The sequence below is a fragment of the Bactrocera latifrons genome, unplaced genomic scaffold (genome assembly GCF_001853355.1).
Source record: "Bactrocera latifrons isolate USDA-ARS-PBARC rearing strain unplaced genomic scaffold, ASM185335v1 scaffold_77, whole genome shotgun sequence".
NCBI classification, from domain to species: Eukaryota; Metazoa; Arthropoda; class Insecta; order Diptera; family Tephritidae; genus Bactrocera; species Bactrocera latifrons.
The window spans coordinates 488,294-512,490 of record NW_017537456.1 but is presented as its reverse complement, the minus strand read 5'-3'; the positions used below and the strand labels follow the sequence as shown (position 1 = coordinate 512,490).

At 44.9% G+C, this 24,197-nt stretch overlaps 1 protein-coding gene across 1 annotated transcript in view; it reads left to right on the top strand.

Moving 5' to 3' along the window:
* Positions 1-23,622, top strand: part of LOC108976511 (histone-lysine N-methyltransferase trithorax) — a 58,312-nt gene extending 34,690 nt beyond the window's left edge. The window contains exons 2-11 of the mRNA XM_018945672.1: positions 19-3,243; positions 7,945-8,131; positions 8,273-9,361; positions 9,438-9,746; positions 9,999-10,175; positions 10,253-16,839; positions 17,531-21,171; positions 21,235-21,368; positions 21,436-21,611; positions 23,322-23,622. Coding sequence (XP_018801217.1) covers positions 1,786-3,243; positions 7,945-8,131; positions 8,273-9,361; positions 9,438-9,746; positions 9,999-10,175; positions 10,253-16,839; positions 17,531-21,171; positions 21,235-21,368; positions 21,436-21,611; positions 23,322-23,495 — 13,932 coding nt within the window. The 5' untranslated portion in view covers positions 19-1,785 and the 3' untranslated portion in view covers positions 23,496-23,622. The remainder of the gene's footprint in view (positions 1-18; positions 3,244-7,944; positions 8,132-8,272; positions 9,362-9,437; positions 9,747-9,998; positions 10,176-10,252; positions 16,840-17,530; positions 21,172-21,234; positions 21,369-21,435; positions 21,612-23,321) is intronic.
* The last annotated feature ends 575 nt before the right edge of the window (positions 23,623-24,197 follow it).

Genomic DNA, 24,197 nt, shown 5'->3' with positions numbered 1-24,197 from the left:
TCGCCTTCTTCTTTGCAGATAACTACAAAAATAGCGTTTGCCACAAACCAGCACTCGAAAAACATTTATCAAATCCCCAGAAAGCGCTCAGTAAACGCTTAAACAAAATCTCACAGCCAAAAACCGAAATATGGTCAAAATGTGAGGCAATCAAAAGGAAAAAAACAAGTTAAGATCTCGCTAAAAAAAATGCATAAACGCAAGAGAGCAAAGTGAAAAGAAACATTATTTAAAAAAAACGTAAACACAGGGTATAAGAGAGAGCGAGAGAGTGAGAGGTAGAAAGAGATAGAAACCGAACCAACAGAAAATATTAGTGGAGTAGCAGCGAAATTCGCAAAGAATTTGCGACTACGCAAAACCGAACAAAAACACGTCGTTCCCAGTCCTTGTGCTGTCAGCCGTACAGGCACACAGAGTCTCGGTTTACCCTAATTGCATGTTCCTTGAGATTGAACACATGCAAACGTGAGACGAAAATATAACAAAAGCAACAACAGCAAACAACGACGAGCTGTCATAACGTCAAGAGGAGGAAGATGCAAAGGAAAGTATCAACGACGGTGTGAAGCATTCCGATTTTAGAGCAAAGAAAATTCGAGCTAAAGACAGCAACAACAACAACAACAAGCAGGCACACGCGGTCGGTCAACGTGCCTGCAACAATAGCGAARCGAAAAAAAATACAACAAAAACGCATACAGTTTTCGGCGTGTGAGAGCGCGAGCAGAGCGTTAAGCAGAAACACACGACGCTACTATAAAAGTAAGCGTGCTTATACTCACAACTCAGCTGCAGCTGCAACCACGGCGAGGAAAATTAATTTTTTCCCAAAAGTTGTAGCGCATAAAAACAGGTATTGTTTGCAACAGAACGAGGGTGAAGCGAGAGGACGAGCAGCAGAACTATCGACGTGTCAAAGCAGATAAGGCGAAAGAGTGGGAGAGCGCGCGCTATATACGAAAAGTGCATATAAACGCATTGGGGAGAGCCGAAACGAACGCAGTGTGAGAGCATTGTTAGGAGAGAGAGAGAGCCTGCGAGTGAGAGGGAGTTGTTAAAACATCAAGCCTTGCAACGCGAGCAGCTTGCCACAACTGGAACTGTTTTTAGTTGCACCGCGCGAGTGTATTTGTAACGACGGGTGGTGTGGGTACACAACACAACTGCAACAAAAACCAATAGTCGTCCGGCTGGTTGCAAGCAAAAGGTGGTCACGCAAGTCAAAAGCAGCATACAAACCAAACAAGCCAGCAACGAACGAGCTAAATAACAAACCGCCACTCAATAAGGAAGCAGCGCGCGGCAACACAACACACCAAACAAAAAGGTGCAAAAGAAAAACAATACAGCCAGCTGTCGACTAATACCCTGCGCTGGAAAGGAAAAACGCACACCACATACACATAAAATAGCATTTACATACGCAAGGCGGCACCACTACACTTTACACCTTTTATCCTACACAAAGTGGAGTGGAATAGAGACTTGGCTGACGGATTGACTGAAAACTGTAGCACAGCAGAATAGTTTTTGTTTTTGAAGCGTGTGCACGCGCAAGGAATTGCAGCAGAAACGTGTCGTTTGTGTTACGAAAGAAATTAGCACCCAAACGGGGTGGCCAAATCGGCGAGTAGTGAACAATTGCACACAGTGACGTGACGCGCAAATCCCTGCGGTGCGCTAAAACGGGTTAAAATCGTGAAAAAAAGTAATAACGTGTGGTGACTAGTTTACAGTTAATGGTGACGCATTCGCAAATGCAAATTTCATACGAGTATTATTATGGGCCGCTCCAAGTTTCCCGGGAAACCGTCCAAGTCGATTAATCGCAAACGCATCAGTGTATTACAATTAGATGAAGATGCGTCGACGACGGCGGCGACCGAGCCGGAGGATGGTGTAAGCGCGTCGGCAACGACGTGTGTCGGCGGTGATAAGCGCGGCGGTGGCGGCAACTGTGATGACGACGAAGATGGTCACAATAGAAAGGGTGGTGGTCCCAGCAGCGGTATCGGCGGAGGCGGCAGCAGCAGCAGCCAATCCGGTACGAGCGGTGGCGCTGGTGGCAGCGGCGGCGCACGCAATGGCCGAAATGTGAATGGCAACAGCAGCGCCGCCAACAACGGCAGCAGCAATGGCGCAAGTGGCAATAGTGGCGCTAGCGCTGCGGATAATGTTGCCACACACAARCAATGCGCTGCTGCGAAAAACACTACCGAGACGGCAGTGAAGAGAGCAGCGTTGAATGGTGTGAGCGGCGCCAAAGGCAAAAGTAGGAGCAGCAATCGTGGCAAAAGCAAGCACAAGGATACAACAGATAAAAAGCTCACAACTGCACTTGATGACAACAAACAACGCGATGAAAGTGTGGATAAAGCAGACGATGAAATGCGCGCAACGCGGCATACCACAGCAGCGAATGATAAAGTTGATGCTGATTGCACGGTGACTGTGGCAGCGCATAATGCGAAGAAGCAGCAAGCTGCCATAATGACAATGCCAACTGAAGATGACGATAAGATGGATGCGCACACTGCAGATATGCCCGAGTATGCTGMAATGGATGAGGATGATGATGATGGCTGTGATGTTGAACGCRTYGCCGTTGCCGATGACGATATCGACGAGGATGAGTACGASGATGACAATGCATCGTCTACTAGTCGCAAATCACAGCAATCCGGCTGCTCAACAGCCTCCACAACAACCTCCTCCGCCACCATTACAACAACCATCAACAGCAGCAACACAACGACGGTGGCATTGGCATTTAGTCGCAGTAAGCGTGATGGTAAATTTAAAAACTTGAATCTTGCCAAGCCCGAGGTGATGCTGCCGTCATCGGCCAAATTACGGCAACTACAAAAGCAAAATCAACTTAATTGCGCATCACCGCCACCAACAGCGAACGGCAGCAGCAGCAGCGCTGGCAACAACAATGCCACACTAACAAGCTGTAAYAATAAAAGTACAACAGCGTTACCCGCAGCGACAACACCGGCCACATCGCTATTTACGCGCATCTCGAATCCCTTCGCTGTCGCTGGCAAACTTTGTGCGACGACAAACGACACGGACGATGACGAGGCAGCGTGTATCATGGCCRTTGATGYGGTTATAAATGGCGCTGGTGTGGGCACAACTACTGCRCAGCACGGTGACAGTAGTGTTGGCGGTGGTGGTGGTGCTGCTGCCGGTACGGAAGATGGTTGTGTTGACGACGAAGGCGGCGCTGCAGTGGTGAGTGTTTTTGATTGCATTGCGCTTCCTTACATTGCCTTCATCATTATTATTATAATTTTTTCTTTTTTCTACACATTTTTAGTTTGCAAATCTTTCGTTGTTTTTGTTTTTATAGTGCGCTGTAATAATATGCATTTGCGCGCGCCTCAAAGTTGGTGAGACTAGCTTTGTCTGATACTGCTGTGGAAGCTCCTTTAGGCTTTTTGCCCCTTTTGAAATACCTTCGCTGTCGGTTATCCACACGCCACACACACACACACACACCAACTTTATTGCAGCTCCTTTATTTTATTTTAATTCGATTATTTTCTGCCTTGCAGCTTTAATGTGTTTGTTGTTTACGCTTTTGTTTGCCTTCCGTGCTGTTCTTGTTTTCTTTTGCGGCAATCGTCCGCACAGGTAGTCGGTTGGCCTCACCGTTGATTGTGTTGATCTTTTATGGCATTTAGAAGGATTGATTCATCGTTACAAATTGCTGCTTCAAAATGGTATTTGTTTTTCGTSGTCACTTTGTTATACGCAAACTTTTTGACCGTTTAAAGTGCGAGGTGTGGCCCGATTAAATGGGTGCTTTTGTTTTTGTTTTCTTTCCAACATTTAATGTTGATTTTGTTAATGAGCTCATYTTATAGCGTATAAAACAAGCAATAAGCTTACCTAGCATACCAAAATAGCTGCTTTCACTGAGTGTTTTGAGAGCTTTTGGGCGGATTTAAAGAAAAAAAAAATAACACGTTCTTTCAGTGATGTTTAAAGATGCGGGTTTTATTCAGTGTTTGGAAAGCTTTTTAAGAGATCATTTGTATAATCCACATTTCACTTAATGTTTTGAGAGCTTTTGGACAGTAACATTTAAAAAGTCTGTTTTTACTGTTTTTTCTTTGGGGAGCCTTTTAAAGGATCGGTTTGAAAATACCGCTTTCATTGCGTGTTTTGAGAGCTTTTTGACAGAGCTTTCGAAAAAAGGCTTTTAATTTTTTTGATAGGAGGAATCAAGTGCTTGTATGGAAAACTTGTTTATTTGACAAAATATCTTCACAAAATTTGGCACACTTTATTGTCCAAGGCAGTGTTATAATCTGCGAACAAAGTGTTCAAATCGGAAAACTATAGCATATGACCGCCATACAAACTGAGCTATCAGTATTGAGAAAAAGATATTTTATACCCTTTTATGCTGTAAAATATGCACCTGTATAAAGTATTAAAATTTTTGTGCCGCCGAAGTTACCGTTTTCTCTTATTTCATAAATTTTTTACTAAACCAAAAAGTTTTCTGTAGCTTTACAACTTAAAGCTTTCTATTTAATCACTTAATCGGTCACCTGCTCATCATTGACGATGACTACTCATGCATTGTTATGGATGGATTTATGCATAGACAAACACATAAAATTAAACAATTAGCTTAATTATACAATGAGCTTAATTACTATTCATTTCCGAGACAACAATGTCGTGCAGCGTACAGTTTTTTTTTTTTTTTTTTGTTTTTTGTTTTTTTTTTTGTAATTTTACGCTAGCAGCATTCCTTTTTAATTCATTAATATTGCTGGAACCGTGACTATTTTATAACAGTGTTCGTTTTTAACTAATTTCTTTAAATTTTGCTATTTTCAGTTTATTGTTTATTATTGCGARAGTTATATTGAAGAACTTTAAGCTTGTAATTGCAATTAAAAGTAAAACAAAATTGTTATATCTTGTATCATCAACTGCTTGATTAAACTTATACAATCATTATCTAATTGATCACCTGCGTGATAATTTTCATTCATGTTATGATTATTAACTAATTCATAGTGYCATAATCAACTAATTGATCATCTGATTGATTATATATTCATCACTTAATTATAAACTGATTGTTGATGAAATCATGAGGGTTGACCACAGTTTTTATTCAACACTTAATTTATCGATCTTTCTACGTTAGTGCTCTGCTTTATCTTCTTTAGAATTCGTCCTTATTATAATCACTCGAATCTTTTGTTACTCTCACGTACTTTTCTTGTTGTTTGTTCTGACATGTTCGTCATGACAAATATTTTCGTCTCTTGTTTTTTTTTTTCATATTAATTTTTATGCATTTTATCACTTCAATCTGTATATAAAGATTTTTTGTGATTCAGGCTGTTTAAAAGATCCATTGATTTCGTGATTCAACTGAAAGATGCGTCACAATAACAATACGAATGTGTCATCCCCTAAAAAAGTTATGTACTCATTAATAGCTCGAATTTGTTGGGTGTCCAGTGAGAGCACGATGAAGTTTTCTACATTGATTGAAAGAAAAACTCGATATTCTTGCTACTTTATTTAGAGACTAKATTGAACTATTCGGTTCTGAACAAGCAGGTGATAAATTTAATGTTCTCACAGATGCTTGTGATTTTTTTCTATAAAAGACAGATTTTTTCTAAAAATCGTGGTCGATATTTACTGACTATTCATCGAGTAATATTAATGGCAAAAAATTAGATGAATGTAATATGAAAATTTCCGATAAAAGAAATTTGTGCTAAATAAAGAATCTTATAGAATTGTATGTTTATGACATATCTTGCAATAAAGAAATTCATCAACGAACAAAGTATCTTTAAAAACTGGTTGTTTAAACCTATTTCAGTGAAATGCAAGAGCGATGAGCGACTCACTGTGCCCTACAACGCGTAAGTGTTTGCTGGTAAATTAACAAATTTGGGAAATATTATTCGTAATTGCTTCTAAACCCTTTACAGAAACCACTGTGGTGAGATACTCTATGAAAGTGTTTGCAAAAAACGACAGTTTTACTTTTTGCTGATAGTTTTATCCTTTGCACTATTAAAGTGTTCCAGAAAAGAGTTATGATTTTTGGAAGATTTCTACTAGAACACAATAGTAACTTCCAGGCTCGATATCCAAAATAAAATAAAAGGAAAGTAATTTTATTGCTTAAGTCTGATCTCCCTAATAGGAATCATTTATATTCTTCATTTTCTTATATGAGGATCATTCTTAGGTCGTACCAARTTGTAGTAAAAATAAAATCATTATTCCATAGTTAAAATGTGCCGATTTAGATGAAATATGCACAGTTTTGTTCGCTTTTTGCCAATTTGGTGGTTATTTCATAATGCCAATCTCACAGAAACCGTCGTTCCTGACAAAAAAAAACTGGGTAATAGATTTTTAACAGCTCCTACTGAGGCGACCAATTGCCATAGACAGGAACAATTAGTAATCACTTGATGTCAGGTCTGGACTATAACTGCCAAAGCAAGTTTTCTAGACTTCTGGCGAGCGTTGTGTGTGGCTTCGCGTGGTCTTAAGGAACACGATTCCTCAACTACTGGCCACTTCTGGACCATTGCCTCCTTCAGACTGTGCAATTCTTGTTAGTACAGGTCCGAATTACGAGTTTGACCGCAGGAGAGCAGCTCATAGTAGATTATTCCCTGTCAATGCTATAAAACACCATCTGACCGTCATCCTGAATTACAAACATAGGCTCAGAAAACGAAACTTTTCGCTTGACATTGCCTTAAGTGACCCACTACTTATTCAACACAAGTAACAATCCAAATGAAACGATTTTGTTGCGATTCAGTCCATGAGGTTAATTTTGTTAACTCGTGTAGCTACCACACCGCGTCCTCTTGTACCGAGCCTTGTAATTTTAAGCACCTGGGTAATYGAAATGGTCCATTATTTTAATTTAATGGAAGAAAGCAAAACTACCCATGATTGGCTTTTACAGTATCAGAATCATAAACAGTTAGCACATTTTCAGCCTATTACATTTCGTTTTCGACTTTATCGACGGAACAACTGGAGTGTTTCCTCTTTGCACACGTCTTTTTCTCTTCATGATGCTACTCATTTGTCGGAACCGGCGCTATTGAACCATGTTGTTGTTGTTGTTGTAACGGCAGAACGGCGCTATTGAACCATCATGGAATATRGTTGTCGTATAAACTGAACGATCAAAAGCAAGCTCTTTGCAGGAAAAATTTTTATATTTGACGAAATATCTACACGAAATTTGCTATGGATTTTTGGTCAAAGCAACGGTACAATCTCCGAACAAACTATTCGCATCAGACGACTGTAGCATATTTCTGCCATACAAGCTGAACGATCAAAATTAAGTGCTTGTATGGAAACGGTAGTATTTGTGAAGGGTATTAAAGCTGAAGTTAGCATTTTATTTTATTTTTCATTTATGTATTTTATTTTTTTTTTGTTTGCTTATCTTCTTTAACTGTGTCAATACAAAATAAAGCTTGCTTTATTTTAATTTTAATTTCCCACTTGAAATATAAACRCCGAATGAAATCAAATACTTGACAAATAAGTATGTATGCATYTGAAATTCTACCAAGAGTGTCCATAATGAGTTTGCCGGCGTGCGTGCACTCCAAAGCACAACCATTCCAATTTTGTCACGCATGCATCCTTTTCATAAGCATATTATTATTCAAAGCCCGCTTTGTTTACATTCTTAAGTGCTCACACATACACTGGCATGCACCCATACATGCGCGCAATGAGCACATATTTACCAACACAACAATGACAGCGCAAATAAAAGCATTTTCATATCCTTCCCCATGCGCTTGTCATATTATTTKTATTGTTGCTTTGAACGCCCTTCTTTACACGTCTGCCTTTGTGTTTGTATTCGGGCTAATCAAATAATATGCGCTCTTGCAGAAACCCAACACGAAGACGAATGAAATGCCTACAACCAGCTGCAGCAGTAGCCAAAGGCCCAGTGATAGTACGACCACAGCAGCAGCAGCAGCAGCAGCTCCGACCGGCAACAACAGTATTGGTGAGTCAACCACTTCAACCACAACGACAAGCGGCAAAGACARCAGCAAAGCAGCCGCAAGCACAAGTAGTGCAGCAGGAACCGCGGTCGTTGTTAGTAGTGCATGCTCCACAGCGGCCACGCCATCAACCGTGTCCTCGTCATCATCATCGTCGTCGTCGTCGTGCTCCTGTCTCTTATACACATCTAGATGTGTATAAGAGACAGGTAGTGCACCAGGAACCGCGGCCGTTGTTAGTAGTGCATGCTCCACAGCGGCCACGCCATCAACCGTGTCCTCGTCATCATCATCGTCGTCGTCGTCGTGCTCATCGTCTTCTTCCTCAACCGCATCGGGTAGCAAGCAGAAAAAGACCGTCACATTCAAGAATATACTCGAGACGAGCGATGATAAGAGCGCTGTGAAGAAGTTCTACAATCCCGACAACCGCACGCCGCTCATCTCGATCATGAAAAAGGAGTGCATGAATAGACCATTATTGTACTCACGCAGCGGCGAATGCATTGTGCGACCGTCGCGTCTAACCGAGATACTCAAGAACAATTCAAATATCGACAAACTGAATTCCTTAAAATTCCGCTCCAGTCACACAATCGGTAGTGGTGGTGTAGCGACGGCAACAACAAATTCACTGAGTAGTGCCGGTGCTAGTGGTGGCCAAGCTGTCGGTATGGCGTCATCAACGACCGCAGCAATCGCATCCGTCTTCGGCGGTACGACACTTGCTTGTGCTTTTGGTGCACCAGCTGCCTTTGCCGATGACCGCAAGCATGACACAGTGGCCTTTAGGCTAAGCGAGACCAGCAAGCAGACCGCAAACGGCTATACAAACGATATAAACCCCAAGCGTGAGCATGGCGCGGAAAGCGCTGATTCTAACGGTACACACGAATTTATGGCGGAAGAGGTAGCTGGCGATTGCCAGCGCAATGATGACGACAATGAGCATGTCAAAGCTGCTGAGGAGGAAGATGAGATCGCGCAGGAGGAAGACGAGGAGGAGGAGCAACAAATTGTGATGGATAAGCATTTTGTGCTGCCGAAGCGCAGCACACGCTCCTCGCGTGTCATCAAGCCCAATAAATGGTTGCTGGAGGATGGCATCATTTGCAAGAAGGTGTCACATGCAAAGGCGAAACCAACGCACGCAACCACAACAGCAACGGCGACGGCARTATCAACAACAACAACTACATGCAGTGGCAGTAGCGTTGCTGCAGCGAAGAAAGAGCAACAAAACTATTTCGGCTTGGGTGACTATACGGAGACAGGCAACGGCGCTGGCGATACTTTAGGTTAGTATGTCAATTAAGCTAACGGTTCATTTGAAATTTCTAATATCTATATGCGTTTTGTTTTTTCTTCCGGCAGGCATCAAAAGCGGCAAGGATAACAAGAGCTCAGGCTTCGGCGCAACCACATTCGGTTCGAATTTCAGCTCACTGAAAGCGAACAGTTTTGTTTTGCGTCAGCCACGTTTGCAATTCGACTCGCTCGCCGAACGTAATGCAGCAGCGACTATGACAAAATCCTTAAATAACCCAGCAACAGCACCGTTGTCCATAACCGTGCCGAAGACGCAGCCRGCAATGTTAGGCTTGAAGGCTTCATTATCCAGTAGCACAGCTGGCGCCACTTTTGGCATGAGCAGTGTAAATAATTTGTGCAAAAGCTCACCAGGTGCGTAGCACAAATAGCTAATGCTAGTTTCATCGTTAATGTTTATGACTTTTCTCTCTTAATTTAGTTTTTAAAAACGAATTGTTATAAAGTATTGACTTCTAAAACTTCTTCAGTTACAAAAACAAAAATTTAGCAAAAAATATTGCAATTTAGTAGCAATAGAACCTTATTGTATATAAGTATCATTTTCACTACTACAATATTAAATTGAAAATTTTTAAATTCCAATTATCCCATACTCTCCACCAGGTTCTTCCTCCGCCCTGTGCAGCGTCTGCAATACACCCGTGCATTGTAGCAACTTGCAGCAGCCACGTAAGTATGGTGTGCCGGCGTGCATCGCCTGTCGCAAGTTCATCTCGAAAATCTCAAAAAACAGCTCAAATACATCACTGAAGAACTCCCAACTGCACTGCAAGGGAGATGGTAAGCGCCAAATCAACTATATTAACTGTACTGCTAACGCAACTAATTATCCTATGCCTCGTCACACTACTCTCTAGGTAATTGCGCACTGCAACCGCATACCAAAATTCATATCAAGAATTTCAAAAAGATCTACAAAGAGCGMTGTACATCGTGCTGGCTGAAGAAGTGTCTCCAAACTCTGCAATTATCACCCGGTGACAAATTGAGTTTGAGCGCCGCTTTGCCACATTCACTGCTCAAACAAGTAGAGGCAAAGCGGGAGCGTGACCACGAAGATGAGGGCGAGCCAGCGACACGCAAGGACACCGATTTGGCCGATCTCTCACCGACGGGTGGACTCTTTGGAACGGCACGTTTCAAATGGAAGTCCACGTTGGATGCCACAGCTGAGGGTTTGAAATTGAATTTAAAAAGTAATCCACTGGCGGAGAATAATRCGACGTTCGGCAGTTCGGCTATACTGCGACCGCCAATACTGGAGAAGCCACTCTTCCTGAAGAGTCCCATTGAGGCRACGCCGTCATTGCAGCAGCAACAGCAACAAGAGAAGCTCGAAAAAACACACAGCATAAATAGCAAAAATGAAGGCAAAGCGCAAGAGCCGGCGGCAGCTGAGAGTAGTACACAGCGTGTGGCCAAGAATAAGCGCAGAGAGAAGCTGCTGGAGAAGGAAAAAGAACGGGAAAAAGAAAAGGAACGCATATGTAAAGTGCCAGAAAAGGAGAAGGAACGTGAAACAAGTCAACAAAAGTCAGCGGCGAATAATAAAGTAACGRTAACTGAGACCGCTACGCATGMGCTAGCCGTCAACACTAAATCGGAGACTAATGAGATACACACAAGATCCGCCAAAGCAGCATCCCTATCGCCAACAGCGACAGCAAACACTACTGCTGCTGCTGCAGCGGAGACGAGTAGCACAGCGCTAGTTGCTAGCAGCACGCAAACGCTTACTGCTACAACAACAACTGGCAGCACAACCACAACAGCAACCAGTGAGCTGAAGCGCCAGCGCATCGACTTGAAGGGGCCCCGCGTAAAGCATGTCTGTCGCAGTGCGTCGATTGTGCTTGGACAGCCGTTGGCCACCTTCGGCGAAGAAACCGAAGAGGATGACGAAGATAGACTTACCATAGCCGAGTGCGAGGTGACTGCAGAARCACAAACGGACTTAACGCCAACACCCGCTAAGCCCGATGAAATTGTGATCGARAGTAGTAATGAGGCCACAACCAACACAACAACAGCTGAAACGCCTCCCACACAAACAATTCAGCAAACAAAGCCGATRACAACGCAGAGCGTTGAGGAAACGCTTAATAAGAAAGCGGTGGCGCAACAACCTGAGGCAATCACACCGCCTACACAGTCACTAACTMCGGCGAAACCAAGTGAAAGTGCTAAGACCGCGGCAGTTAGCGAAAGTAGCGYGCCAAAGGCAGAACCGAATGCCGGACAACCTGCGGCCAAAACGTCGAAAATCAGCAACAATACAACTGCTGAGAAGAAAGAGTTTAGCGCCGTCGAYGAAGCAACCGAGAAGTCCTTGCTGCCACTGCAGCCTTCCAAGGCGGTCACACGCAACTCAAACACAAGTAATATTAACTTGCAAATACAGCGCAGCACTGCAACTTCCTCTTACGCTACGACTTTCGGCAAAAAGCCGATACGTCAAATCAGCAGCGACGCCAACATAGCATATCAACAACAACAGCAACAGCAGTTATTGCGTCGCAAAGAGCCACAAAGGCCGAAAACATTGATCTCAATCGATTTTTGGGAGAACTACGATCCAGCTGAAGTGTGTCAAAGCGGCTTCGGCCTAATCGTGACCGAAACGGTAGCACAGCGYGCACTCTGCTTTCTCTGCGGTTCAGCCGGCTTAGAGCCACTGATCTTCTGCGCCTGCTGCTGTGAGCCATATCATCAGTATTGCGTAATGGATGAGTATAATTTGAAGCATTCCTCACTGGACGATACCATGCTTAGCTTCATGGATATTTCGACAATGGGTCACAGCACCGCTGCGCCCACACCCGAGCAACTAAATCAAATAACAAATCGCCTTAATTGGCTCTGTCCACGTTGTACCGTCTGCTACACGTGCAATATGTCGTCCGGTTCGAAGGTGAAATGTCAGAAATGTCAAAAGAACTATCATTCCACATGTCTGGGCACTAGTAAGCGCCTGCTGGGCGCCGACCGYCCACTCATCTGTGTGAATTGTCTCAAATGTAAGTCTTGCGCCACAACAAAAGTTTCGAAATTCGTCGGCAATCTGCCCATGTGCACGCCCTGCTTCAAACTGCGCAAACGCGGCAACTACTGTCCGATCTGTCAGAAATGTTACGATGACAACGATTTCGATCTGAAGATGATGGAGTGCGGTAACTGCAATCACTGGGTACATTCGAAGTGCGAGGGACTCTCCGACGAACAATACAAYCTGCTGAGCACGTTGCCCGAGGCCATAGAATTCATTTGCAAGAAGTGTGCGCGACGGAACGAAGACTGCAAAATGAAGGCGGCCGAATGGCGTATGGCCGTATCGGAGGAGTTCAAGAGCAGTCTAATGAGCGTGCTGAAGCTACTGAGCAAGTCGCGACAAGCGTGTACGCTACTTAAACTAAGTCCGCGCAAGAAGATGCGCTGTGTTTGTGGCAACAGCACAGCGCAGTCAAGCCATCGTGCACAGCCGAAGAGTCTACAATTCAGCAATGAGGCCGAGCGCTTGCCGCACTCGTTAGCCGGTAGCGATGGCGATTCTCAATGCAGCGATGTCTACGAATTCAAAGATAAACCCAGTGAGAGCAAGCTGCAAGATAAATGCACTTGCCAGCTAAAGGCCTCTAGCTACAGTAGTGTGTATGGCAATAGCAGCGCGCAAATAAACACGCTTAGTCTAATGGATATTAAGAAGAAAATCAACAATAACGACTATGTTTCGCTAGCCGAATTCAATTACGACATGATCAATGTCATACAGAGTGTGAACTGTGATGAATTGGTAATTGCATATAATGAAATATTGAGTGAGCAATTCCCGTGGTTTCAAAACGAAACAAAAGCCTGCACCGAYGCGCTCGAAGAGGATATGTACGAGTCCTGCTCCTATTCGTTGGGCAATTCAATGGATGCACAAGACGATTTCGTCGAAGAWGCGCACAATCGTTCGGTCATCGATCTGCCCGAGGATATCGAAGAGGTGTTGTACTCGTTGAAACCGCGCGACGATCTGCGTACCTGTCTTTTCTGTCGCAARTCCGGTGAGGGTCTCTTCAACGAAGARTCRCGGCTACTCTACTGCGGTCATGATTGYTGGGTACACACGAATTGCGCCATGTGGTCCGCTGAGGTCTTTGAGGAAATCGATGGCTCTTTGCARAATGTGCACAGCGCCATTGCGCGCGGACGCATGATAAAGTGCACCGTTTGTGGTGGACGTGGCGCGACAGTCGGTTGCAACGTGAAGTCGTGYGGTGAACATTATCACTACTCATGCGCACGCAACATCGCCTGCGCGTTTCTCACCGATAAGTCAGTTTATTGTCCGGAGCATGCGCGCAATGCGCTACGCAGTAATTCGTCATTGACAATCGAGACGAATTTCGAGGTGGCGCGTCCCGTCTATGTGGAACTCGATCGTAAGCGTAAGAARCTGTTGGAGCCCAGCAAAGTGCAGTTTCATATCGGCTCGCTAGAAGTTAAGCAATTGGGCAGTGTCTTTCCACGTTTCTCCGATACTTATGAGGCTATTATACCGATCAACTTTATATGCTCACGTTTATACTGGTCCTTCAAGGAACCATGGAAGGTCGTCGAGTATACGGTACGCACAGTTGTACAAAACAATTATTCCACATTGACAGCGCTCGATGCCGGTCGCAACTTTACGGTGGATCACAGCAATCCGAATGTTTCACTGGTCCAGTTGGGCCTGGCGCAAATCGCCTGTTGGCATAGCAGTCTGGCGCGTGGTGAATTGACYGACTACGACGCGGTTGAGTTGCGCAATTCAACGCTGACAAAACTGCTGCCCGAGTACTTAATACAGAGTCAGAACTCTTGCCCAGCGCCAGATGAAAATACCGAAGAAGAGCCGCAAACCAATGCCGACTTGTTGCCGCCGGAGATTAAGGATGCCATTTTCGAGGATCTRCCACACGATTTGCTCGACGGCATTTCAATGCTYGATATCTTTCCGAAATGYATGATTTACGAGGAGATGTGCGGCACAAGTGAAGGCCGAACGGCTGAGATGTATCTGAATGAACAGTCGAAAGATGGCGCTGCTAACTCAACAGCTGTTGCAGYCGCCTTATCTGCATCAAATGYCACCCATAGTGGTAATTGTAGCGCCTCTAGCGCACAGGTATCGGATGAGGATACGGCGAATTCGTCACTCAGYAAACAATTGGAGCTCAGCAATTCCTGTTCTTCCACCAATACCAGCATAGCCATAAGTCATGTGGAGGACGCGCTACTGTCGTGTACACGCACCACAAGCACACAATTGAAGCGCGCAATGTGCGCCTCGGAGTTACAACGCAGCACCGCCGAATTGCGCAAGAAAACCTTTAGCAAGTTTGAAAGCGCCAACACAGCCGCGGCAGCTGCGGCAATTAAAAAGCGCAAACTAAACAAAGGTCTACCCGAGCTACGTCTTACGGAGAGCATCCTGCAGAGTCTGAGTCAACACCGCACAAAGAAAGACAATGCAGCAATTGCTGTGAGCGCTTCACGTCGCCAGTCGGTTTCCAGCGAATCGGAATGTGCTACAACGCTGCGCACAAAGCAATTCACATGGAGCGCCGCTAAGCGTTACATAGAGCCGCATACAGCCGATGAAAAGGACGACACGAAAATTAAGCTGATGCAAGTCGACGGTGTCGACGACTCGATTACCGAGTATCGCATCATCACTAGTGACGCGCAGTTCACCGGCACCGTCAAGTGTGAACGCTGTCAATGCACCTACCGCAATTATGAGTCCTTTCAACGGCATCTTGCCACCTGTGAACCGCTCTCGACCAGTGAATCCGAATCTGAGGCCACCTCTCGCTCGCCGGGTTCAACAGTAAACGGTAGTCCACCGCTGGCCGGCATGGATGCCAACATCGATCTGAGCAAACTGGGGCAGGCGCAACGCACAGCTACACTCACCAGCAGCGCCAACAGTTTGCCCTTTCTACAAGCCTTCTCGCAGGCCATACCACTCGGCAGCATACAGGCGAATATCAATGGCATACCTATAGCGAATATGAGCAATGGTTTCCAGAGCGTACAAGGCCTGCAGAATATACAGACCTTACAAAATATACAGGGTTTGCAGAATATACAACTGCAAAGCTTGCAGACGCCCCAGCCATTAGGTGGCGGTTTTTTCATTTCACCAGCAAATCCCACCACATCAAGCACCGATGAAGTACAGCTACTGAATTCGCTACAAGGCTTGACGGCAAATTTGAATGGCACCTACACCCTGGCGCCCACCGGCTTTGGCACCACCACGGTACAGGCCGCGCAACAGCAGCCGCAGCTTATCGCCGTCTCCTCGTCTCCCGATGGCACGCAACAGATCATACAGTTACCTTCGGGCGTCACAACACAATCAATGACCAACCAACCGTTACTGCAGGGGCTCAACGCTTTCCAAACACTGCAGACGACAAATGGCGACAAGAAAATTGTGCTGCCGATYGCGAGCRGCAAACCATTAAAAACGGTTGCCACCAAATCAGCGCAGCAAGCAGCCACAGCGGCTAAACATAAGCTGAAGGCCAACAGCAATACCGTAAAACCAATACAGTCAAAGTTAAACGCAGCCACTGTAACGGTTTCACAACCCTCCATACAGTCGTTGCCCACAGCCACGCCCATCACAGTGCTGAATACCGGCACCAACGCCACACAATTGCTCAATCAGAATTTACTACAACAAATGCAGGCCGCCGGCTTGACGGCCGCCACCACCACCGCCCAACAGCCGCAGTTGCTCTTTCAAACCGGCAACGGGCAACAACAGCCGATCGTCATGCAACAGCTGAGCGCGCCGAATGCTACAGTGCCACAGAATATCATTTCGTTTGTGACGACCGATGGCACACAAACGCCGCAGGTGCAATATATGACCATACCGACAGCTAATGAATTTAAGCCTCAAGCACAGGCGACACCATTTATAACGGCAACCGCAACACCGGCGCCGACAAATCAATTTCTACAAGGCGCATTTCTGCAAACCGACGCCAGCGGTAATCTGATGCTTACCACAACACAGACGCCGACCGGCTTGCAAATGCTCTCCGCTACACCGTTAAATATAGCAACCGCAACGCCTGCGCCCCCGCAACCCCAAGTGATCGGTACGCTTATTAATCCGCAAACGCTGCAATTGGGCGGCAATGTCATAGCGACAACAGCAGATCCACAACAACAGCAACAAGTGATAATTGGTGGAGGTGCGACGGGTTTGGAGATGATAGCCGCATCGAATGCGGCCGCACCACAAGTCATACTCTCCACCCAACCCATGTACTATGGGCTGGAGACTATTGTGCAGAATACGGTAATGTCGTCACAGCAATTCGTGTCCACCGCCATGCCGGGGGTGCTCAGTCAGAATGCCAGCTTTTCAGCGACCACCACACAAGTTTTCCAGGTACGTACTTCGCTATCAAAAGTAAAAATTTGTTTAGAGACTGCAATCTGTTTAGAAGAAATTGAAAAGTCGATCTCCTTGCCTTAAGTCTTAATTGGACTCAATATCACCTTAAGCAACCGGAGCTATATCAAAAGTATAAGGAGTTATTTAAATGGTGGGAAACTTCTGATATCAGAAAAATATATTATTTAACCTTTTTCCTAGACATAAATACCCCTCAACAGTCGCTGGTTCAAAGACCAGCCACGATAAAATTCAAATTATTATTATTATTCAAATTATGGTCTGAAAAAAGTACTGTTAAAACTCCACGTAGATTTCTGAAAAGGAAAAATWCTTTTCAGAAACGTGCCAAGAGCGGGAGATTGCTCGAAGAGAGTAAAAATCCTTAAAGGTTGCCAAAAGTCAAACTAAAGAACATCTAACCGAACATCGAGAAGTGCCTAGAGCATTGTATGTGATATTGGCATTTCATTCAAGAGAACTCATAGACGATAAATAAGTTCAATTTTTGCCAGAGAGAATTKTATATTGATTATTAAAATAAAACGGTTTACAATACTAATTTTTTTCGTTGCTCCTCTGATTATATGAATATTTGCTCCGCGCRTAAAATACCGAATAGATTTGAATCACACATAACCTCACTTAAGACATATTAACTCATCTCACATTTATCTCTCTATAGGCCAGCAAAATCGAACCCATTGTGGATATACCAACTGGATATGTTGTACTCAACAATGTCGATACGACGCCAACAATCGTACAGCAACAACCACAAACTACAACACAACAACCGAATTTCCTTAACGCTGCTGCGGTAATACAACAACAACACCAAACCACACAAAACAATGATTTACAAAGCAACGAGCAACAACAAATATTCCGCATACAAACAACCGARAATAGCGTCTCCGCCACAGTGACAGCCGCGACCGTTACACCAACTGTGACAACGTCCAGTTTCCAATTCCAGCCACAATTGGTTGAACAGCAACAGCAMCAACCACAGCAATCAAACAACAATGTGCACGTAGTTACAGCAAAGGTGCCACCGGTTGCACAGGTGAAACGCAGCAACACAGTGAAAGCCACGCCAATGTCGACCGTTACGAAGGTGCAGCCGCAGCAAGTGGTGAATAAGGTATTGCCCACCACAGTGACACAATCCACGCAGCTGGCGTCCAAAATGAGTAACAACAACAAGGCGCAGCAKCAACAACAACCGGCGTATGCACGTAACGTTGCAGCAGCCAACGTGACAGCCACAGCCACAGCCACAGCGGTGGCAGYAGCAGCAGCTGCTGAAGCGCATATCACACTGACGCCAGTCACGAAAGCAGCAACGCCGCAGCAGTCCAACACTGTTGCTTACAGCAAAGTTTCCAACCACACCGACACGGCAGCTGTGTCCATATTTGTTACTTCAGTTACTACAACAACAACGACAAGCAGCATYAATCAGGCGACAACGGTGAAGGCCTTGTCCAGCGTGCCAGCAACAGTGACGACAGCCGCGCGCAAAACCAACCTRATTCGTCCAATCACCGCCAATAAGGCAGAGGTGAAGCCGAAGGTGCTGAAGACGGCTGCAAACACAGTGAACAAACAGCAGCAGCAACARCAACAACAACAATCAGCCCAGTCACAACTGCTGCAGCAGCCGCAACAGCAACAGTTACAACAACCGCAGCAGCAACAACAGCAGCAATTGCAAACGCCGCAGGCCCCCGCGCAGCAAGCGACAAAAATGGCAATGCTGAAACCACAACCACAAACAGCGCAGGTGTGCTTGCCACAGCCACAGCAACAGCAACAGCAGCAGCAGCCACTGCAACAACAGCAGCCGCAGTCGCAATTGCAGCCACCACAATTTGGCACGGAGCCGAGTCATAATCTGACGCCAGCCAACGTGCCAGCGCCCACCATGCCAATGCCACACGGCACCGCCAACAACAACGGCAATAGCAGCAACAAATTGCTCGAATACCAGCAGCCAGCCCCGCCGTTGCAGGCGCAACATTTCGCCGAGGCGCCAGTAGTGCCACAACAGCCSTACAACAATGCGCCCACAACGATGTACAGCAGTGGCGGCGTCGCACCAGAGGAGCAGCATCCGCCCGYGCCGCACCTTACCAACGGCAATATGACGCACAGCTACGACTGTAGTCATCAGCAACAGCAGCCACAGTTGCCACACACACAACAGATCGAGTTTAATAGTCTAAGCTTGGAGCAGGTGGAGAGCTTCCCGCCGCCCACGCCGCAACAACAACAGCCGCATGAGCAGGAGAATAGCATTTTAGCGACAGCGCACACCAACACCAATGCAACGTTGGCGGGCATTACCAACAGCAACAACAACAACAACAACAACGGCAATGCGCGTTGTCTGCAGTACACGAATTCGGCGTTCGGCAACGTCAACGTGCCGACGAACATCGTGAATCCCTTGCAACAAACACTGCAATACAACAACAACAGCAATAACGTTAGTAACAGCAACGCCACGACAACCACAATGGGTTCCCGTCCGACAAATCGCGTGCTACCCATGCAGCAGCGGCAAGAGCACATAGTCGCCACAACGCCGCCGCTRCAAGTGAAGCCCCCCACCGGCGTCATGCCGAAGATGTCCGTCATGAACGCTGTAGACGCCAAGTGCTATGACAGCAGGAACGCGGTRAACAGCGCCAAGATCTATTATGAGGCCGAGGTGAAGAAAGATGAGCAAATGCTGCACATGCTGCACTCACCACAACACCACCACCAGCATCAGCAGCAACAACAACAGCAACAGGTAATGCAAATGCAGCTGCATGAGCCCCACCAAGAAACGGCGATCATGATGAAATCGCTATCGCCGGAACCGCACTTCGTCGACGACAGCATCAAGTGTGACTTGGACCTTATTGAAACCGAGACCACGCTGTCGACAACTTGCCAACAGCTGCAGGAAATGGTGCACAACAATTTGCCGCGGTACACCGGCACTTGTCTGGTGGCAAATGAAAAGCCCAAAGAGCTAACGCCCACACCGGAAGAGACGTATGCGCTCAATGGTCACGTGGATGCGCTAGCAGGCAGTGATATATGTGAGCATGATGGTGATTGTATGGACGACATGGATGATGATGAGGATGACGATGAGGAGGATGASGATGAAGATGATGATGGTTTCAGCTTGAAAATGCCCACAGAGGATGACGATCACGATATGTCCGACAGTGATGAGCCCGCTGTGAAAGAAAAAATTAGCAAAATACTCGATAATTTAACGAATGAAGACTGTGCAGACTCAYTGGCCACGGCCACCACAGCGGAAGCGACCAATATTGAATTGAATAACGTCAGCTATCTAAGCGGCGGCATGCCAAGCGTCAGCGCCAAAATGTCTGCCGACTCTATGAAGTATCAAAATGGCATGCCCAACAACTACAACACAAGCGTAAACGCAGATGATAATGCCGATGTGGCAGCCGCCGCTACGGAATACATCACACAAATGGCAGCCAAGATGAGCGCACACATGCCAAATGGTTCGCTCGAAGTGATAGGCACTAATTTCGATTTGCCGAAACTCGCGCCTAAACTGCTACCGTCAATGGCTATGAATAACACTAATGGTAACCTCAGCGTTGCGCGACAATGTGACGAAGTGGAGCGGGCCGGCGCACTAGCCGCACGCACACAAGAGCCTTTATTGRCGACGCGCAAACCAACACCACCGCCGCCGCCGCCACCGCAACGTGATCCGAAGAAAATCAGTGGCCCACACTTRCTCTACGAGATACAAAGCGAGGATGGCTTCACCTATAAATCCAGCTCGATTGCCGATATTTGGGAGAAAGTTTTCGAGGCAGTGCAGGTGGCGCGTCGCGCACACGGCTTGTCGCCATTGCCAGAGGGTCCACTCGCCGATATGGCCGGTGTGCAAATGATGGGTCTGAAGACGAATGCGCTGAAGTATCTAATTGAACAGTTGCCGGGCGTAGAACGTTGCACTAAATATACGCCTAAATACCATAAGCGCGCAACAACAAATACGCATACAGGCACAACAAATGSCGGCGCATCARCGGCGGCTGGCAATAACGCTGCATTGTTGAGCGCCACGTTGGCTGGCAGCAATATTGAACTGAATGGTTCACTTGATTATGCGTCAGATCCGGATGAGCTGCAGGAGAATCCCTACGATTCTGCGCGCTGTGAGCCATATGCGACGCGCTCCGAATACGACATGTTCAGCTGGTTGGCATCGAGACATCGCAAACAACCCATACAGGTRTTTGTGCAGCCTTCCGACACTGAGCTCATACCAAGGTGAGTTTGTTGCAAATAAACCGTTTATGCTTTGATTTTTATTAAACGCGCTTGCATTTTCAGACGCGGCACGGGCAGTAAYCTACCGATGGCTATGAAATATCGTACGCTCAAGGAAACCTACAAAGATTATGTTGGCGTCTTCCGCTCGCACATACACGGACGCGGTCTCTACTGCACGAAAGACATCGAAGCGGGTAMGTTGCACTTTTGCATCCAGTTTTATGTCTTTTTACTAGTTTTTTTTTTTTTATTTATGCACAGGCGAAATGGTTATTGAATATGCTGGCGAATTGATACGTTCCACTTTAACCGACAAGCGCGAACGCAACTACAATAGTCGTGGCATTGGCTGTTATATGTTTAAGATTGACGATAACTTGGTGGTGGACGCAACTATGCGCGGCAATGCGGCGCGTTTCATAAATCACTCCTGTGAGGTGAGTACAGACTTGAAGCAAAAACAATTCACTGTTAATAAAASCGATGACTCACTTGTTGGRTAATGCATTTAGGAGGGTATACTGCTTGATCTGTTTAAAAGTTAGKCTATTAAATATTCCCTTAAGGAGAAATATGCTCAGCATGTATTTTAAGTGATCGTATTTAAAGCGTTCATTGAGATCATTTCGTCCCCGATTTTTTTTTATTTTTTTTTTATTTGTTGGAACAATTTTCAAGAAGGGCTATACCCTGGGCTGCTGTTAGCTAAATAGCCGCGCACTTTGTTTACAGCAGCTGCTTAAGTCGTTACATCTCAGTAGTGTGTTGCGATTTTTCAATGGATAAAAATATCGAACAAAGAATTTATCTCAAATTTCGTGTGCGGAATCGTTACGAGTGTAGGAAAAGGCTTACGGTGATTCAGTTTTATCGAAAACACAAATTTACRCGTGGTACAAAGCCTCGTCCTGGAAATCTCTTCTTCGACCTCTTCAAGTGATGAAAATATTAGAAAAGTGAAGGATCAAGCACCATGAAAAACGTCAGGCAAGTTTTAGAGAGATGGCAAGAGAGGTCGACATCTTTCGCGAGTCCGTTCGAGTGATTTTGGCAGATATTTGAGGTCTAAAATGCGTTCTTGCTCCACTCGTCTCGATAAAGCAGAATTTTTTTCAAAGAGTACCGTAAACAGGTCGCTTTGGACGTGCTGATCGTGCGAATTCCGATCTCACATTCATGGAGAGCATTGTAACTGTAATAAGGCATGGGTTTATGAGTTTGACGTGCAAATAAGTCAACAATCTTTAGAATGGATTGAAAAAACTAGCCGAAACCGGAAAACCCTCAAAAATAAACGGTTTTTTTTTGTTTTTTGATATTCGTGGTTTGGTGCATCATGAGTTTGTTCCGGAAGGACAGACGGTCAACACGGAGTTCTACTTGGTCATATTGAAGCGTTTGCGTGAGCACATCCGTCGTAAACGACTGGAATTGTGAAGCCGGAATTCATGAATTTTATACGATGATAAAGCACCTTTGCATCGAGCCACGATTATGACAGAATTTAAAGCAAAAAACGCAGTGAATGCCATTGTTCAACCACCGTATTCAGCAGAATTGGCTCCGTATGATTTTTACTTGTTCCTCAAACTGTAATTGCCGCTATGTAGAACCCGTTTTTAGTCGATCGAAGAGATAAAACAAAATTCGCTTAAGGAGCTGAAGGTCATCCCAAAAGGTACTTATGGAAWGTGTTTCGCGGGCTAGAAAGATCGKTGGCATAAGTGCATTACATCTGGTAGGGATTACTTTGAAGGCAACAAAATAAATATTGATGAATAATTATTCAACAATTTTCGGCGTACTTTTTTCACACAATGCATATACATTATAGATTTTCCAATGTTTCTTTCTGTGTGTTAGTGGCAATATTATAACCTGTTCTGGGTATAAATATAAGTGACCTGGTCTACGAAAGGGGGTTTAGGTGTCAAAAAATCCAAAAAATCAATTATCACTTTTTAGTTGCTTCCGATGGAAGATGAGATTTTTAACAGCTGTTTCCCAGAAAACTAGTTTTCGCACGTTAGCTCCCTTTTCGTAGACCAGGACACATATATATAACTAGACAATATTTACTTTGTGTGTGTTAAATTTTTGCCATCGTAAATTATATATTAATGCTAATTAACGCTTCCTCCTTCCAGCCCAATTGCTACTCCAAGGTAGTGGATATACTCGGTCATAAACACATAATTATATTCGCCTTGCGGCGCATCGTACAAGGCGAAGAGCTGACCTATGATTACAAATTTCCCTTCGAGGATGAGAAGATACCCTGTTCCTGTGGTTCCAAGCGTTGCCGAAAGTACTTAAACTGAAGCGTTATAAACAAAACRAAACGAAATAAATGTAACAGAACAATAACAAAAATGAAAGAGAGCTTGGGCCATTGCAAAGCGCCGTGCAAAAACAAACACAAAAACACATAATATTTGTATATACATACGCGTGTGCGGGTGAGCTACTAGTGCTCATTATAAAATCAAAAATTGTTTGCGGACCCTTTGCTAGACACATTAAACTCCGCGCTACACTAGTGTGATAACAGTTTGCAGCATGAGGCAAGCGACACGAGCGGACGATTTAATCGAATATGTTGATATTATTGATAGATTGCAGACATGTCAGTATTCACCAATAATAATTTTTATTTTTCATTTAATATATATAATTACACACATATACAAACACATACACACGCACACACACACATATACACAATTAACAAAACGTGATTATAATGGAAACTTAATTAACTTAGTTTTACTTATTGACTACTAAACTAAACATAAATATATACATACATACATACATATATATATATGARGAACGCATATACTTAGTTATATAAATATGTAGGCGAAACGTTATAAAAGAAATTAAGCAAAAAATTATACATTGCTGGTGTGTTTGTTGCAAACAACTGAAGAAAGCAGAAGAATTTTATTATGTCTATACAAAATGTATTTATTATTGAGTAAAAATTTAAATAAATAAACATATGCATAAATACATACATA